Source organism: Lissotriton helveticus, chromosome 8 (assembly GCF_964261635.1).
Source record: "Lissotriton helveticus chromosome 8, aLisHel1.1, whole genome shotgun sequence".
NCBI lineage: Eukaryota > Metazoa > Chordata > Amphibia > Caudata > Salamandridae > Lissotriton > Lissotriton helveticus.
This window is the reverse complement of record NC_136069.1, coordinates 171420724-171439675: the sequence shown is the minus strand read 5'-3', so window position 1 is coordinate 171439675 and position 18952 is coordinate 171420724. Positions and strand designations below refer to the sequence as shown.

General features: G+C 49.8%; 1 protein-coding gene across 4 annotated transcripts in view; it reads right to left on the bottom strand.

The window, feature by feature from the left end:
- Positions 1 to 18952, bottom strand: part of BRWD1 (bromodomain and WD repeat domain containing 1) — a 2464655-nt gene that overhangs the window by 844280 nt on the left and 1601423 nt on the right. For all 4 annotated transcript variants that reach the window (XM_078656838.1, XM_078656840.1, XM_078656841.1 and 1 more), the window contains one exon: positions 10910 to 11021. In XM_078656838.1, the coding sequence (XP_078512964.1) occupies positions 10910 to 11021 (112 nt within the window). The remainder of the gene's footprint in view (positions 1 to 10909; positions 11022 to 18952) is intronic.

Here is an 18952-nt window from a genome sequence, read left to right as displayed (position 1 = left end):
CAGGATTTTGTGTATTGAGGTAGGGAGGCCTGAAAGGAATGAGACATGCCTGGGGCACACAAGGTGCCTTGTGCATACACCGGTTCAAACCAGTTGCTGGGGCATCCCAGCCCCAGCGGGAAACCGGACAAAGGATAGGGGGTGTAACCACCCCCCTTCCTGGTCCCACCCAGGGGAGGGACCTAGTCAGTAGTGCAGCCCCCTTTAGGAGAATAAAGGTAAGAGCTGGTCCCATTCCAAATTAGATTATCCTGAACTATTCAACAAGAAGAAACTCTGGCCTTCGACGTTCTGCTCCACAGAAGACTGAAGAATCTCCCTTGTGGACAAGGAGTGTCCACCCTGCAACTGCAGGCACCATCAAGCATCCAGCGGCTTCACTTTGTCGTCTTCCCTCGAGGATCCAGACTTCAGAGCCCGACGAGACCAGGATTCCCAGACCTCTCCGACCTCAACCTGCATCTACAGCAAAGCTGAGACCCGTGGGTGCGACGAGACACGTGGGATCGGCCATCTTGAACGAACCTGCACTTCTCTTCCAGCACGACTCCCGAGGTAAACTCGACCAAGTGCTTTGGGGACTGAGAAGCCCCAACCCCGAGCAGCCCCTGCACCGAAGATCAGCCCTCCAGCATCCACGAGATCTGCGTGGGGCCCTTCTGCTTGGTTGCTGCTCGACGCGTTGTCTGGTCACTTGCCGGCTGGCTAGTGGCCTCCTAGACGACGAACCTTTGAATTTTCACTGCTGGTCTTGTTGCTCCAGACTGGCCCTTGATCCCTTCCAAAAGAGGGGCACCCCGGACTCTCCTAGTCCGCACCAGACGCTTTCTTCACTCACCGCGTGGGTTGCCTTTGCCAAGGCCTGTTGCCTCCAATCCCGGATCCAACACCGCCGACAGCGAGAGCCTGCGTGGGACAGCTCGTGCCTCCATCCTGGTCGTCGAAGACACCTCCTGGTCCACGTGGCTGCAGAGTCAAGCGTCCACTCTTCACCTGATCGCGACGACGACATCTGGTTCTTTCCTGGTTCCACTCCAGTCACTGGCTAGTGACTGTGAACATTGTCCCCTCTGCTTTCAGGTCTCCTTCTTCAACAATCCACCCTTGGATTGCACCAGACATCTTCCTCCTGGTCGCCTGCAGAATCTTTTCTTTGAGGCTCCATAGACTTCAACGTGAGAACCCGACGCACTTTGACACCTATGCACCCGCAGCCCGTGGGTGAGGTAACGAGAGCATTTTGGTGCTCAAGGGTAGTTTAACTGTCCTAGTGTCCAGTTCCACAGTCGTTGTTGTCCTATATAGTCAGGATTGTCCGTACTCACCTTTAACTTGAACTGTACTGTCCATAGACGTTGTTACGCATCTCACGTGTGAGTTCACACTCTGCACACGCGTTCCGTGGGCCTTCTATTACTTACCTGAAGTTAGTGTAGCGTGGTCCCATCGATCCTACAGCTTCTGGACAGCTCCATTTCCTTTATCGACTTTCACATTCCACTTACTTAGTTTATGGTTTGTCGTGCCCCTAGGGCACCATTGTAATTTTGCGCGACTTGTAGTATTTTTCGTAAAAGATTGTCATGTGCTTAGCCCTCTGACCTCATAAAGAGTTCAGAGTTGTTGTTATTAATAAATATATCGTTTATTTTCATAACAACCTGTGTGGTGTCCTTTCACTTGGTATTCAAGGGGTTATATTGTGGTAAAACAGCTGGCTTCACATGCCAAAAGAGTTTAGCCTAAGACTGCTTTGTCCATGCTACCATTAGGATAGCTGGTCTATAAGGTTGACTTACAACCAATCACCATAAGGGTTGTTTGGACTGATACAATGTGATCACTAGAACTAGTGAGCATCATATATCAGGCCAACTTCTCACAACCAAGATAAGCTCCAGGATAACATCCAGCAACTCCAGCTGTCACAGCTTGGACTTTGCCACGACAGAGCAAATAGCGGCAGAGGGCAGACTCAGAGCGGAGAGGAGAGACAGAGGACGTTCTATGGGACTAAGGCTCAGAGCAAACTTTAGAGCAAGGGTTCAAGTAGGCCCGGTGCCTGGGCACTCCTCAGCTTCTCAGCTCCTTAGTTCCTGTTTAGTACCCCCAGGAATAGGAGCATCTGGGGTGTTGAAGGCCCCTGCTGAGCCTCTGCTGGAGGGCTGAAATCTATCTGCAATCCAACGGTCCCAGGTGGCCCAATGAGGTCGGGAAGAACGAGAGTGGTCATGCCGCTCAAATCAAAGGGGAAAAAAGTAAAGAAACAAAATCCCAGCGCTCAGGATAACGCCGAACAAAAACTCATCGCAACCAAGTAGGACCAGAGGGAGACAATAGCACCGAAGCAACCTACCAGAGCCACATGCTCTTACCAACCCAAGATCTATACAAAGTTTAATTTCCTAAGGGATGCAGGTCAGCTCTCTTTTCCAGCAATGCAACCCTTAAAGGCCTGCAATCTCTACTGCTACTCCTACTCCTACCCCTACAAACACAAGTACCCATTCCAAGCCATTTACCCCTAGACAAAAGTGGGGCACCACAGCAACAAGGCCAGCAATTCGAGCTTAAACATAAATCGCCAGCACACCCCGCGGGGGCAAAAGAGGCAGACAGCACATCCCCAGCGGCTTCCGCAGGAATGCCTGGCAACTCAGGATGCTCCCCAACAAAAATTAGTCGGCAGGGCAGCACTCAGAGGAGTCCAACTGCAGAACACAAGTCCCAAAAAACAGCTGATCCACAGTCACAACTTGATGCCAGATTCGAAGACTGGGCCACCATAAAAAAACAAGGTCAAGAGCAAAGCCAGCGCAGATTCAAGGAGTGAAGATGGGGAACAAATCAGTGAAATCAACTCCAGCCCCACAACCAACATGATGATAAGAAGCTATAGCACCCCTATCAAAACAGATCGAGCAAACATAAAATCATCACCAATCCCAGTACCCCTTGCTCAACGAAGTGCGCCTAACCAACATGGAGGAGTATGAGCAGGGATACCAAACCTAAGCCAGAAAGAGGAGGGAAGGGCGACCATATCCTACTTAGACACACAAGAATGGGAAGATATGCTCGCCACTTACACTCCAGACCAGGAACAAAGGGCGCACTCTCCCCAAGACTCTTCTCAAGAGCCTCCCCGGGACTCCTTCTCAGCAGAACAAATCAATAAAAGCACAAAGGAGAATGAGTATACAAAGGAACAAAACACTGGCACTTGGACCTCACTACTAAACACAATACAACTAGCCGTCGAAGCACTGCAATATCAGTCAGAAAAGATGGAAATCCAACTAACACTATTGAACACACCAGCAGTCTTCACTGCAGGCATCGACAAAAAACTGGGAAATCTGAACGGCCTGATAACAAGAGCGCAATCAAACACATACCTCAGCTGTAACTGCGACCAGGTTGTAAACAAATTATCCACCTTGCCCTCAATGCTAAGTGGTCTGATAAAGGATATCACATGTGTAACAGCAGGAAACTTAATAAAAGACCAGGGCATCTCCAACAGCAAAACAGCTGGTAACATGCATAAAGGCAACCTTGAGGGGAATATCGAGAAGACGAGAAGGCCCGGTGGGAGGGCTTCCAAAACTCAATGCCAAAAAACGTTGCCAAAAGAAAAGGAAAGGGCCCAACCAAAAGCCCCACACAAATGTAACAAAAATAGGGCATATACAGAAACCGGAGAAGAAAACTGACAAGGACCCCCATTAAGGGACAATGCAGACCAAAAAGAAGCAAACAGAATAGAAACCATAACAACTCTCCCAATAACAAAATCTGACAGAGGTCACAATCAACAGTCAAAACACAGTCAAGACTTGAGGGGAGAAACAAGGGACTTATCCAACGAATCTGCACTCCTACAGAAGTCACGCAGAGAGGCGTGCAACTCAGGGGCCTCAAGGCTGATCGAAACAAAGCAAAAAGTCACCAACACGAGCTTAAACACAGGGCCCAGAATGGAAACCTGCGGAACGACAGACAGGCCAAATCAGGAGTCATCGCTCAGAGAGATTAAAAGGCTTATCATACCAACCAATGTCAGCTCCAGTTGGAAGCTACAGGAAAAAGGGCACAGGATGGGGGCAAGAACTAAAGCAAACATCCCTCATGTTTATAACATCTAAAGCAAACACAAAGAACTCTGCGGTAGAAGGATCAAGCAACGAAGCGTAAACACACCTCGCAAAAGCAACCAGCTTCACACTCCCAACTGAATCGATTGGCCAAGCAAACCTACAGCCACCGGCTTCACAAACACCAAGAACTAGAAAGCAAGAAACAGAGGTCTTCGTCTTTTATCCTCTATACACTTCAAAGGGGCACCAGTATTATTTAAATCGAGGAAACATTCTAAGACTAACTAAGTCTATTCCAAACCTGGCCGGAATAAGTTCAAAGGATCTACTCTCTGTAGAGTTCATACATACTGCTAACCCTCAAAGCCCAGAGTAAAAAAAAGACAACATGGACCAAAAGCAAAATTGCAGACGCAATCCTAGCTGAACTGGGGATATTCCAAAACTGGGCCATCGACATTGCCCCTTTCCAATTACTGAGCAACGCAAGCCCTGCAACAAAAAAAAACACCAGGCACACTCAAAAAGCGTACTCAGAGGCGCGTGAGGAAGATAGCGTAAACAAATTACCAGCAGCCAGTGGGACCAACCAGATGTATGGTCGAGGGCAGTCGCCTACTCAAATGAAGGTCTTACCAGGGAAGCACTATCCCACACAATAACTATACGCACAGAGGAGGATTGAGGCAACCCACAAGACAGAGCCTACAGCAGGGAAAAGGAACCCTCCCTAGACTAAGCTTATGAAATATTAATGGCTTAGCAACAAAAATAGAGGACCCGCATTTTTTAAACTACATTACGACCTTCGATATAATCTTGTTGCAAGAAACTTGGCTCATGGACCCACAGCACATTGAGGGTTACACATGTTTTTCCACACCAGCAACAAGGATCCTGCAAGTTTGGCCACTACTCTGGCGGGCTGATCACCTATGTTTCCACAATGAGCATAGCCTCAGCAACCCTTATGGACTCGATGTCAAGTGCAATATTAGCAGCCACAATTAGTATCGCCTTTGATGAAGAAGAAATTGAGGTTTGCATAATTTACTCGTATGTCCATCCTCAACGTAAAGCGAAAGACTCGACTAAACTCACCAACCAATTGGTTAAGTATGCCACAGAGATGGAAAATCCGATGTTTATCTTGACAGCGGACCTAAACCGTTATCTCATTGGCCCGGCAGAAGGGGAGGAGGTATTGGCTCTAACTAGAATCCACAATATTCCCACATAATGCGTCCCACCACACGAAAATGCCGCAACAGCCGCTTCCTCGACGACCTAGAACATCTAAATCTTCGCACACTAAACGGAAGGTTTCCGGAAGACTCTCGTCCAGTCGAATCATTTTACTCTATGACAACAAGCTCCATATGGGACTACACTTTTGCAAGCCTTGCGCTGTTTTTATACATCCTTGGGTTCAGAATGGGGGACTAGGACGATAGTGATCATCGCCCCCAGGACATTCATCTAACAGCTACCATACCTAGTTTAATCAGGCCAGATATATCCCTGGGGCCTATTTACACCTTAAATCTAAAAAGGATCAAATGCACGACAAACAACTCAAACTTGCAGGCCGAAGCTGCAATACAACTCTTTAATTCGCAAGCTTCCAGCACAGATGCACAAGTTACTTACCTTCGGTAAAGATATATCTGTAAGAAACAGTAGCTAGTGTCAGATTCCTTACCTTAGAATATCCCCAGGCGTCAGACTGGATCCGGAAAGTTTTGCGTAGCAGTACTCCTGCGCTTCGGTAGGCGTCGTCTGCGGCTCCGCGTCCGTCGTCGGCGTCGTGATCGCCGGGATGACGTTAGAGCACTTAGACGCCGCCCTCGCACGCTAACATCAGTTCTTGTGCAAAGCTTTCCACGCCAGGAACGCAGAGCCATGACAGAGACCGACACTGGTGCCATGAAACTAGGGCCCTCAAAGGGAGATACCTTAACCCTAGATATCGCTTCGCAGAACGGGGAGGATGGGTGGGGCGGTAAGGAATCTAACACTAACTACTGTTTCTTACAGATATATTGTTACCGAAGGTAAGTAACTTATGCATCTGAAAGAAACAGGTTAGTGTTAGATTCCTTACCCTAGAATAGATACCCCAGCAATACCAACCCCGGAGGTGGGTCTGCGCACCAAGATCACACCAGAAAATCCCGGAGAACGTAATGGCCGAAAAAGCCATCTCTTCGGACTTGGCTGTCCAGGCAGTAGTGTCTAGCAAATGTGTGCAGCAAAGCCTACATAGCTGCCTGACAGATGTCCTGCAAGGGGACTCCCCGACCCAGGGCAGTAGTGGCCGCCGTGGCCCGAGTGAAATGGGCCCTCAGCCCAACAGGATGCTCCTTTTTCGCCAAGGAGTAACAGACCTTGATGCACAACATGACCCACCGAGAGATGGTCTGCTTGTGCACCGCCCGTCCCTTCTTAGCGCCCACGTAACCAACAAAGAGCTGGTCGTCCACCCGGAACTGGCCTGTGCGGTCTAGATAAAAGGAGAGCGCACGTTTTGGGTCCAGATGGGGGAGACGCTCTTCCTCTTTCGAGGGATGCGGAGGCGTAAAGAAGGTGGGCAAGTGCTAGACTGCCCGATATGAAAGGCTGTAACCACCTTGGGTAGGAAAGATGGACGGATTCTCAAGACAAATTTGTCTGGATGGACAGAGAGGAAAGGAGGTTTAGAAGATAGAGCCAGGAGCTCACTCACTCTCCTGGCAGAGGTGATGGCAACCAGGAATGCAGTCTTAAGAGTCAGAAGACGAAGAGGGCAACTGTGAAGTGGCTCGAAAGGAGCGCACATCAAATGGGTTAGAACAAGGTTGAAGTCCCACTGAGGCATCACGAAAGGAACAGGAGGAAACGTGTGTGATGCCTTTCGAGAACCTATTTACAACAGGGGACTTGAAAAGAGAAGGCTGATCAAGAAGCCTCAAGAAGGCTGAAATGGAAGAGAGGTAGCCTTAGATAGTGCCCAGAGCAGAGACCTGATGGACAAGAGAAAGAAGAAAGAGGCGAACCTCTGAAAGGGGGGCAGAAAGTGCATCCACAGCCTTTGCTGTGCACCATGCCACAAATTTGTTCCACCTGCAGGCGTACACCAATTTTGTGGAGGCACGCCTGGCTGCCAGAATCACATCACAGACTTCAGGAGGCAAGTCGAAAGGAATCAACTGCTGCCGCTCAATCTCCACGCAAAGAGGAGACTGGACAGGTTCGGGTGGAGGACCGTCCCCTGATGCTGCGACAGAAGATCCTCCCGAAGAGGTAGACGGATCGGGGGATCGATGGTCATACTGAGTAGCTCGGGATACCAAACTCTGCGAGTCCAGTCCGGAGCCACAAGAATAACTTGGGCCTGGTGATGATGCACCAGAAGGATGCAGGAGGCCATCAGCCCCAGAAGCCGCAGCGTTAACTGGACTGAGACTCGGGATAAAGGCTGAAAGATCGGAATCAGAGCCCGAAACCGCGCCGAGTCCAGAACCGCTCCGATGAAGAGGATCTTCTCAGAGGGAATCAGGTGCGACTTTGGCACATTGATGGAGAACCCCAGCAAATGCAGGAGGTCGGCCACAGTCTGAAGGTGGGAGATGACTGTCCGGGGTGGGCCCGCCTTCAACAGCCAGTCGTCGAGATAGGGGAAGACTGGAACCCCTGATCTACGCAGATGAGCTGCGTCCACCGCCATCACTATCGTGAACAATTGAGGGGCTCTGGTAAGGCCAAAGGGGAGCACGGTAAACTGAAAGTGCTCATGGTCTACAGTAAACTGTAGGTTACGCGGGCGGCCGGCAGGACGGGTATATGGAAATATTCGTCCTGCCGTTCCAACGCTACCATCCAGTCTCCAGCGTAGCAAGGACCTGAGCCAGAGTTAGCATCTTGAACTTCTTCTTCCGGAGGAAGCGATTGACGTCCCTTAGGTCCAAGATAGGACGCAGGCCCTTGCCCTTCTTAGGCACCAGAAAGTAGTGGGAATGACAACAACGTCCTACTTCTGGCACAGGAACGCGCTCGATGTCCCCGTTGGCCACGAGGGCCGCGACTTCCTGTTGAAGTAGTGCAAGTGATCTCCGACATGCGTTGGTACTGGGGTGGCATGGCTGGAGGGAGTAGCCCCTTCGGACTATTTGTAAAACCCACCTGTCTGAAGTGAAAGTACGCCAGTGGAGGAAGTGATGGCGAATCCTGCCGCCCACTGGCGTTTGATGGGCCTGAAAAACCGGAGTAGGAAGGTTTGGAGGCAGTGGTGGCCAGGGTGGAGGTGGACTGACCCGCCCGCTGGACCTCTGACCCGGCGGGTCTCACGTCCGTGGCCGTGCTGAGACTGTTGCTGAACAGGAATGTGGTTCTGAAGCGAACGTGTCGGGCGCCCCTTCCGTGGCTACGAAAGGAGCGAAAAGCAGAAGGCGGAGGAGGGTGCATGGTGGAAAGGCCCAAGGACTTGGCCGTAGCCCGCGAGTCTTTAAAGCACTCCAACGCACCTGATTTGTTGCCAAATAGGTGAATGCCATCAAAGGGCATGACCATCAGGGTGTTCTGGACATCCCCAGAGAAACGAATAGTCCTCAGCCAGGCATGACGACGGAGTGCCACTGTCGTGGGAATCGCCATGCCCAGCGAATACGCGGTGTCAAGGCCACATCAAATCGTGAACTTTGCTGCACCTCTCCGGACACTGAGGCAGCACTTGCGCCACCGTATCACACACAGAGTGGGAATAATGGCCCAAGTAGCATGCAGTGTTCACGGACCGCAGCCCTGAACTGGCAGAAGAAAAAATCTTCTTACAGAACTGCTCCAGTTTCATGAATTCCCTGTCTGGGACTGCAGTAGGTAATGCGCTTTGGGACGCAGAGGCTTGGACAACCAAGCTCTCAGGGGTGGGGTGTAGGGAAAGGAAAATGGGGTCACCCGGGGACGGGCGATGGAGTCGGGACCCGTTCCTATCCACAGGAGCCCCTGTGTTGGGCCCGGACCAGGTGCCAAAAAGAATGTCTCAAAGTGCATCATTAAAAGGAAACAGTGGCTCCGCAGAGGTAGCCGCTGGCTGAAGCACTTCTGTTTGGGGGTTAGTCCAGACGGCCACTGTAGGGAGTTCGAGTCGGTGGGCCTCTGCCGCCCTATGCAACACCACTGCATAACATGCACCCTCCTCCGTAGCCACGGTAGCAGGAGTTAGCATGCCAATGTCAGGAGAGGTATCAAGACCACTGGCATCCTCCAGCTCCTCTGCCCAGTCCGCGTCAAGCTCACATTGTGCTGTGAGAGGGTTCTCAGACCCCTCCCAGTCCTCCACTTTCTCCAAAGGCTGATGAACAGGCCAAAAATCAGGAGGTTGGACATAGGGGTAGAAAGGCCCCATCAGAATAGGCATCGAGCGTACCGTTCTAGCGCTGTGTCCACATCAGGGCTGAAACCGGGCACGACAGTGTCCAGTGGAACGAGCGAAGTCGGAGGTGGTGCTGGTGGGGTCGATGACGTGGAGGTGTCACAAGGTCAACCGGTGTCGACAAGGATCCAGGTCTGGATCTATGGGGGCCCAGAGGCAACGGAGTCAGAGCCGACAGCGATGCCAGAGCCACCGACTGTAAAAGGGCGAGGACCCCCAGTCGGGCCTGCGGGGCCCGACTACCCAAAGAGGCGAGCCATGGCTGAGAGAAATTCCTGCAGCTGGGCCGGAGTCGCCATCGGACCCGGGAAGGACGGGTAGGCCAACGGCGACTGCATAGGCTCCGCGGGAGCCGCGGGGGAGCCTACGCAGCCGCGAGGGGAAGTCTGATAATGATGAAGCTCCTTCGACTTCTTGTGATGGTTCGCCTTACCTGACCCTGAGTGCGAAGACTTTGATCCCAACGAACGACCGGGACCATAAGCGGCGTGAGGCCGACTGCTGGAATTCAACTAACTTTTGGGACCGCTCCTGCAAAGTCATCAGCGCCATGGCCCGGCAGTCGGGGCACGACTTGGGGTCGGGGTCGTTGCCGTGCTCCATGCAGTAAAGACACGCGCTGTGCGGGTCCGTTACAGATATCCCCGCAAGACTTGAACCCGGGCATCCCTTCTGCACCAGTTCTCGATTGACTCAAAAAATAGAGACAAAAAGGCCTTGAAAAACTAAGTAAAAAAAAGCCTGGGAGTACAACTCTCTCCGGATCTGCACCTGCTGGCGCAGAAAAAGAAAGAACCGACATCAGTGCGCGCGGGCGGAGTTTTAGTATCTGCTGCGACGTCATCTCAAAGACCACGACGCCAACGACAGACGCGGAGCCGCAGAACGCCATCTTCCCATGCGCAGGGGTACTGCTAACGAAAACTTTCTGTATCCAATCGGACGCCTGGGGGTAATTATAAGGTAAGGAATCTATCACTACGTGTTTCTTTCAGATACCTATGTTAAAAGAGAGAGGACCCGACCGGCCACTGCCATGATGGATAATCTGCAACTGGGAGGTCTCTCAACTGTGGACAACGCGTCTGACGAAGGGGCCAATGAACGCTGCTGATTTGTGCTTGATAACATGCCTGCACAACCTGTTGATTTGCTTGTTTGTGATTTTGATATTCATGTTTGGAGATTATATATTTGAGGAATTTTAATAATGCACCAATCATGTCACTTCTGGAGGTTGTAACGACCCTGGATCCCCAAAAGATCCCAGAATAAAGTGTTTTTAAAAAAACATGAAGACTCCACACGGACACGGGTTTGATGCTGATAATGTAAACAATAAGGGCAACCTTCCCATAGCACAAATTTAAAAACTAATAAAAAAAATGTGTTCACTCACCTAACACTGTAACACTGAAAGTGACTATCCGGATAATCTGGGTGATATGGCTCTTGAGCCAACACTGTTCCAAACCACCAGGCATCATCTATTATAGATCTGAACCGGTCACCTGAAAAAATTACATTCACTAACATGTTGAGAAAGTAAACTTACAAAAAAAAAAACCACTGCACTTCTTTGTAATGTTACATCACTGCAACAAGCAGCGTACCTAGTTGAACATGTACCAATGATGAACAGGGTGTGAGCTAAAGCGTATAACTTAACTCAAAAAGACTACACCCAACATCTATAACTACCAACAAACATTCACACATTTTCTAACCACAACATATACCATTAGTAAATCACAGGCATGACACTACATTACAGGAAAGCTAAGTAATGCTTATTAAAGTTTATTACCTTCCATACATACTAACTAAGAATATGCTGAGGAGGAGAGAAGTGATTACTTTTGCATAATAAACTAGCAAAAAGGCAAGGAAATTAACCTACCAGGACATATTGCAGCAAATCTGCTGTCTATTTACACTATTAAATTCTTGAATTTAAACATTGCCTCCTGAACCTAGATTGGTATATTTACCATCTTCACCTTGAACATAGCCACCATAATGTTGGTAAGGCTGTCAGCTATCAGATGGAAAATTTACAGTCAAGAGCAGAGCTACATGACATTTCATGGTGAGTATTATACTGCAAACATTCTTACTGTACAAACATCACCCATTACAATAGAATTCAAACTTCAATAAGCTTCAATACCAATTAGGCTTCATGCAAAAACTAAAAGTAACATGAACTAAAGGAAGCAAGCATAAATGTATTAGGTTAACATCCAGCCTTGTTTGACATGTTGCCCTCTTTCATTGCAGCTCATCAGCCTGAGAGGAGTACCTGGACATTGTTTCTACTTTTCTTTATCTTGGGTTACTTCATTATACTAGCTTTAGCTTAATCAAGCAGCAAAAAGTGTCCAAATACCACATCCGCACATTGCGCAGTGGTGTATAGTACTATTGCTCTGCATTATTCTTAATTTCATTTTCTCTCTTGTAAAGAATGCATTCAAACAAAGTCTGTACTCCATTGTTATGCCGCTTAACAGCTTTCAAAACTCGTCTTTCAGGTTTGTGTTTTGGTATAGTGGTCACAATGAAACGTAAGGCTTGTTTTGCCACTTTAGGACCACTTCACGCACTGCAGGGAGTCTGTTGTCTTACCACTGAGTTCCATTACTGAATCTGGTCAGACTCCACATCTGCAGGAAGAGAACATATTGCTGCATTTCACACTAATGCCTACAGAGTTGGTAATAGTACAGCACTTTTGGCCTCTATGGAGGAAGGTAAACCCAACAACCTCATTTTTGTATCAGCATTTCTTTGCCCTACTGGTTTGTCTCCTGCATAGAAATCCTCCTGAATTACCATTAGGGGAAGAACTGGGCTGACGCTATGCCACAGAACGATAGTGACACTTATCAAAATAAGGTTGCTAAAATAAGATTTCCTTCTAGCTACATTTTGACTGGCTTCAAGAGGGGAGATAAATCTCAGTTAGGAAGAGCTGGAGGAATAACTCACTTCAAATATGTTGGATTAGGAGCTTTGAGGTAAAAAGGAAATGAAGAACTGTTGACAGTACAGCATGCTGACCCTCCAGTCATGACACTCTTAGCAATAAACTAAAAGGGTTTGACTACCCAGCATGCTATCGCTCCACAGAAGGTGGTAGGAGGACAAGACTAAATGCACAAGTTACATACCTTCGGTAACGATATATCTGTAAGTATTAGATTCCTTACCTTAGAATATTCCCAGGCGTCAGACTGGATCCGGTAAAGTTTTTGTCAGCAGTACCACTGCGCGTCGGTAGGCCTCGTCCGGCGGCTCCGCGTCCGTCGTCTGCGTCGTGATCGCCGGAATGACGTCGCTGGAGTACTTAGACACCGACGTCGCGCGCGGACACCAGTTCTGTACATAGCTTTCCGCGCAACGAACGCAGAGCCATGCAAGAAACTGACACTGGTGCCATGAAACTAGGGCCCTGACAGGGAAATGCCATAACCCTAGATATCGGTTCGCAGAACGGGGAGGATGGGTGGGGCGGTAAGGAATCTAACACTAACTAATGTTTCTTACAGATATATCGTTACTGTTGGTAAGTAACTAGTGCATCTGAAAGAAACAAGTTAGTGTTAGATTCCTTACCTTAGAATAGATACCCCAGCAATACCAACCCCGGTGGTGGGTCTGCAAACCAAGATCACACCAGGAAGTCCAGGAGAACCGAATGGCCAAAGAAGCCGTCTCTCCGGACTTGGCTGTCCAGGCAGTAGTGCTTGGCAAACGTGTGCAGCGAGTGCAATGTCCTGCAAAGGGACTCCCCGTCCCAAGGCAGTAGTAGCCGCCGTGGCCCAAGTGGAATGGTCGCACAACCCCACAGGAGGTTTCTTTTTAGCCAAGGAATAACAGATCTTAATACACAAAACGACCCACCGAGAGATGGTTCGCTTCTGCACCGCCCATCCTTTCTTAGCGCCCACGTAGCCAACAAAGAGTTGGTCACTCCTATGGCAGGCCTTAACAATCCTGGAGGCAGAGTGCTTGCTTTTATGTGAGATGGTGCTCTAGCATGAGCTGAGCCTGTCTGCAGCTTTCGGAACCATGTCCTTATAGCTGTTCTAGGATATTGCCATACCTAATCTTTAGTGCATTATAATCCTCGTGGTTATTGCTAACTTTGGTTTGGCTTTATCAAAACATGTCGTATAAGGTGTAATACGCTTTGAAATACTACCCCCTTGCCAGTTCTGGCGACGGGGGTAGCATTCCACCCTTCTAGAGGGAGAAGACATGTTACTTCCATTAATCCCGGTTAAAGTTAACCAGAGCCTCAGCATCACAAAATGGATGCTGCTGCCACAGACACAAGTCTGACCTCCTGCTGCTCGGAGTCCTTCCAGCAAGGGAGGCTTCAACAATAGGTTTCCTGTCACAGGGAGGTGCTAGCACCACACCAGACAGGCTATAATGTATTGGGGCAGGGAGGGCTTAATGAAATGAGACACTGCCTGGGGCACACAAGGTGTCCCATGTGTAGGATAGTGGGGTCTGCAATCCTATGGTCACCCCAGATTTTTGCTTTTTGCTTCACTGGTTTAGGACTTTCCCTGGCTGTGGGCCTGCTAATCAGACCCACAGCCTAGATGTTCTCTCTCTAAATTGACATCCATGTACTTTAGGTGCATTTACCAATTGGTACTGGGCCACCTTATCAGTCCCTGTACAGTGTACCTTAGGTACCCAGGGCATAGGTGTACCCAGGGCCTACCAGGGGTTGAAGCATGTATTATGCCACCCCTGCCTGGCCATCTAAACAGACACAACTGGCTGGTAAGACAGCTGGGGCAAGGTGGTGTAATCACCCTTTGCTGTAGATATAGTTACCTATATCTAACCCCAAAATGGACACATATATTCCTATCAGTCACTCCTATGGCAGGCCTTATCAATCCTGAAGGCAGAGTGCTTGGAATTATGTGAGATGGTGCTCTGGCATGAGCTGAGCCCGTCTGCAGCTTGCGGAACAAAGTCCTAATAGCTGTTCCATGATAACGCTATACCATATACTCTTAAGTGCATTATAATCCTTGCGGTTGAATGCTAACTCTGGTATAACATTATCAAAACATGTCGAGTAAGGTGTCATACGAATTGGAATACTACCCCCTCGCCAATTCTGGCGACGGGGGTAGCATTCCACCCTTCTAGAGGGACACGACATGTATGTAACTGGGAACCCCGGTTAAAGTTAACTCAAGCCTTGGCATCACAAAATAGATGCTGCCATCACAGACACAAGTCTGACTTCCTGCTGCTGGGAGTCCTTCCAGCGAGGGAGGCTTGGACAAAGGGTTTCCTGCCTTGGGAGGTGCTAGCACCACCCCAGACAGGATTTTGTGTATTGAGGTAGGGAGGCCTGAAAGGAATGAGACATGCCTGGGGCACACAAGGTGTCCTGTGCATACACCGGTTCAAACCAGTTGCTGGGGCATCCCTTCCCCAGCTCTGGCGCGAAACCGGACAAAGGATAGGGGGTGTAACCACCCCCCTTCCTGGTCCCACCTGTAGGAGAGTAGGGTCTGCAATCCTATGATCACCCAGATTTTTGCTTTTTGCTGCACTGGTTTACGACTTTCCCTGGCTGTGGGCCTGCTAATCAGACCCACAGCCTAGCTGTTCTCCCTATCCAAATTGTACTCAGGTACTGAATTGGCACTGGGCCCTCTCCAAGTCCCTGTACCCAGGGCTGAGGTGCACCCAGAAGTCTCCCAGGGGCTGCAGCATGTATTATGCCACCCCTGGATTGACTAACTAAACCAGACACAACTGGCTGCTTGACAGCTGGGGCAAGGTGGTGTAATCACCCTTTGCTTTAGATATAGTATTCCGATATCTAACCCTAAAATGGACACATATATTCCTATCAGTCACTCCTATGGCAGGCCTTAACAATCCTGAAGGCAGAGTGCTTGGAATAATGTGAAATGGTGCTCTAGCATGAGCTGAGCCCGTTTGCAGCTTGCGGAACCAAGTCCTAATAGCTGTTCCATGATAACGCATACCATATACTCTTAAGTGCATTATAATCCTCGCGGTTATATGCCAACTCTGGTATCAAAACATGTCGAGTAAGGTGTCATACGAATTGGAATACTAACCCCTCGCCAATTCTGGCGACGGGGTTAGCATTCCACCCTTCTAGAGGGACACGACATGTTGGTAACCTGTAACCCCGGTTAAAGTCAGACATAGCCTCAGCTCCACAAGATGGATGCTGCCACCGAGACACAAGTCTGCCCTCCTGCTGCTGGGAGTCCTCCCAGCGTGGGAGGCAAGGACAAAGGGTTTCCTGCCAGGGGCGGTGCCAGCACCGTCCCAGACAGGATTTTGTGTATCCTAGGTAGGCAGGGCTTCAGAGGAAGGTGACTGCAAGTGGCACCCCGGTGCTCACTATGCATAGGCCGGCTTGAACCAGTTCCAGGGACACTCCAGACCCTGAGCTGGGGAAAAGCCCGCCAAGGAAGTGGGTGTAACCACCCCCCTCCTGGTCCCACCCATAGGGCAGGACCTAGTCGCGTGCCAGCCCCCTTTTCCCAGATAAAGGTAGGAGCAGGCCCCCTTCCAAATTAGATCATCTTTGGAATCAAGACACGACTTTCTGCGAAAGGACTTCAAGATTTCCTTCTTCAAGATTCTCCCTTGTGACTAAGGAGTAGTCACCCTGCATCCGCAGGCACCATCGCAAGAACACTGCGGTCTGCTGTAAGTCCTTCCTCCGGAATCCGACTGCCCAGCTCGACAAGACCCGGCTTCCCTGGCACCTCCGACCTCTACTCACCTCTACAGCCAAGCTGAGAACCGTGAGTGCGACGAGACCTCAAGGGACCGACTATTGCCAAGACTGCACGACTTCTGCACAGCAAGCCCGCCGAGTAATTTCCTGGCGAGTGCCTTTGGGGTCCGAGAAGCCCCGACCCTGAGCAGCTCCAGCACCGAAGAGTAGCCCCCCAGCATCTCCACGATCGGCGTGGGGCCCTTCTGCTTTTTGCTGCTCACCGCGTTGTTTGGCTACTAGCCCGCTGGCTTGTGGCCTTCTGAACGACGCCCGACGACATCACTGCTGCTAGTCTGGTTGCTCCAGACTGGCTCTTGCTCCCTTCCAGAAGAGGAGCACCCCGGACCCTCCTGGTCCACTCAAGACGCCATTTTGAGTCCACCACGTGGGCTTGAATTAGCCAAGGCTTTGTTGCCCAATCCTGGGTTCTTCGACGCCGACAGCTTCATCCATCGTGGGACAGCTCGCCTCTCCATCCTGGTCGCCGACAACGCCTCCTGGTCCGTGAGATCTGCAGAGCACAGCGTCGCCCGCTCACCTAGTCGAGGTGACTACCATCCGGTGCCCTCCTGGTACCCACTGACTACTGGCTAGTAGTCACGAACTTGGTCCCCTCTGCTTTCAGGTGTCATCCATCTTCCAGATCCAGGCTTGGATCACTTCGAACTATCTTCACTGGTCGCCTGCCAGCATCTTTCTTCCAGGCTCCTGGTCCGGCAACGAGGATTCCCGACGTCTTTTGAGACCTATGCAGCTGCAGCCCCTGGGCTAGGTAACTTCGGCATTTCGGTGCCCCAGCATAGCCTCACTATCCAAGGGTCAGGATCCACTATCGTTTTCTCCCTACCAGGTCGGGTTCGCCCGTGAACACTAACTTTAGCGTTACTAGCTACCATAGACTTTGTCCCGCATCCCGCGTGAGGGTGCACACTCTGCACCCGAGTCCCCTAGGCCTCCTAGAAGTAATCTAACGATTCCATAGTCAAGTCCTAGCGATTCCAAAGCCTATTAGTACTGTACTTACCTGCTAGTAATTTCGCATTCCACTTTTAAAGTATATGGTTTCTCGTGCCCCTCGGGCATTTGTGTATACCGTGCTAACTTAAGTATTTTCGTAAGAGTTTTGTTGTGTGCCTAGCACCCTGTCCTCATAAAGAGTACAGGGCTGTTGTGATTCTAATAAATACATTGTTTATTTTCATAACACTTGTGTGGTGTCCTTTCACTGGGTGTTCAAGGGGTAATGTGATGGTAAAACAGCTGGCTTAACACGCCCTCTAGAGTCTTAGCCTTAGACTGCTCGTATCCATGCTACTAGGATAGCTGGTCTATAAGGTTGACTTACAACCAATCATCAATAAGGGTTGTTTGGACTGATATATAGTGATCACTAGAATAGTGAACACTGTACATCAGGCCAACTTCTCACATTGGTGAGCAGCGGTTGGGATTTGAGCTTGCTGTTGTTTTACCACACATATCCTAAGAATATCTTGCGAAAGATCACATAAGTACTAAAGGTACATATAACTTAGCTTAGAATACTCTGAGTTCTACTGAACCAGCTGTTGTAGCTCCTAGGGCCTAGCACACCCTAAACTACAACTCTAGCAAGGGATCAGTAGGCAAACATATAGTGTAGGTAAGTGCACCACTTACACCTCACTAGAAAAGCATGTCTAACCATGGAGAGTCCACTGAGACTCCCCATGTAAGTGTTGACCCTCCACAGGTCACTTCAAGATATGCAGCTCTCAGTTTCCAGGAGATGAGACAAGTCTGTACCTCCAGGAAACTGAAGCAGGGGTCTAACCCCACCATTCCCTTTCTGATAGGTCTCTTAGAGACATATGATGCCAGAAAGATTTCTCAGTTACATGAGAACATGCCAGCCTTAGAGGGAACCTCTGGGGATCCAGACCTCCCCAACACTGCTACAGCAGTTGAGGAGGAGGAGGATCAGGAGGAACTCTCTGGGGATGAGGTAGACAAAGGTCTTGAGGTAGTCAGAAGGCTAACCAGGGCCAACTTAGACTTACTTGGGCTAGGATCTGGGGGACCCCCAGTACTAACCCGAAGTGGGCCTAACCTTGGAGTTAAGAGAGATAGATCTCTTTCTAGGGACTCCAATAGATCTCTGCACTCTAATGCCTCTTCCCAGAGGAGGAGGAACTCTCCACAGAGGAGAGTGACTTCCCCTCAGAGAATAGAGCATGAAGCTAGAATGAGACAGGCTGCTCTGAGGATTGAAAGGGAAGAACTTGCCCTGGCCAAAGAAAAGCTTGCCTTTGCTAGAGAGCAGCAGATGAGTGGGCTAGCTCCCACTGGTGGCAGCAATCTCCCAAGAGATAGAGAGAAGGGTTTAGATACTAAACACCTGACTAAAATAGTGCCCCCCTTTTAAGAAGGTGATGATATCCAGAAATGGATGGCTGCTTTGGAGAGGGCCTGCACTGTGCAGTGCATTCCCCGAAGTCAGTGGGCAGCTATACTGTGGCTCTCCTTTGATGGTAAAGGTAGAGATAAGCTCCTCACTACAAGAGTGGAGGATGCTAATGATTACCAGGTCCTGAAAAATGCACTGGTTGATGGGTTTGGTTTAACCACTGAGCAGTACAGGTTGCTGTTCAGAGA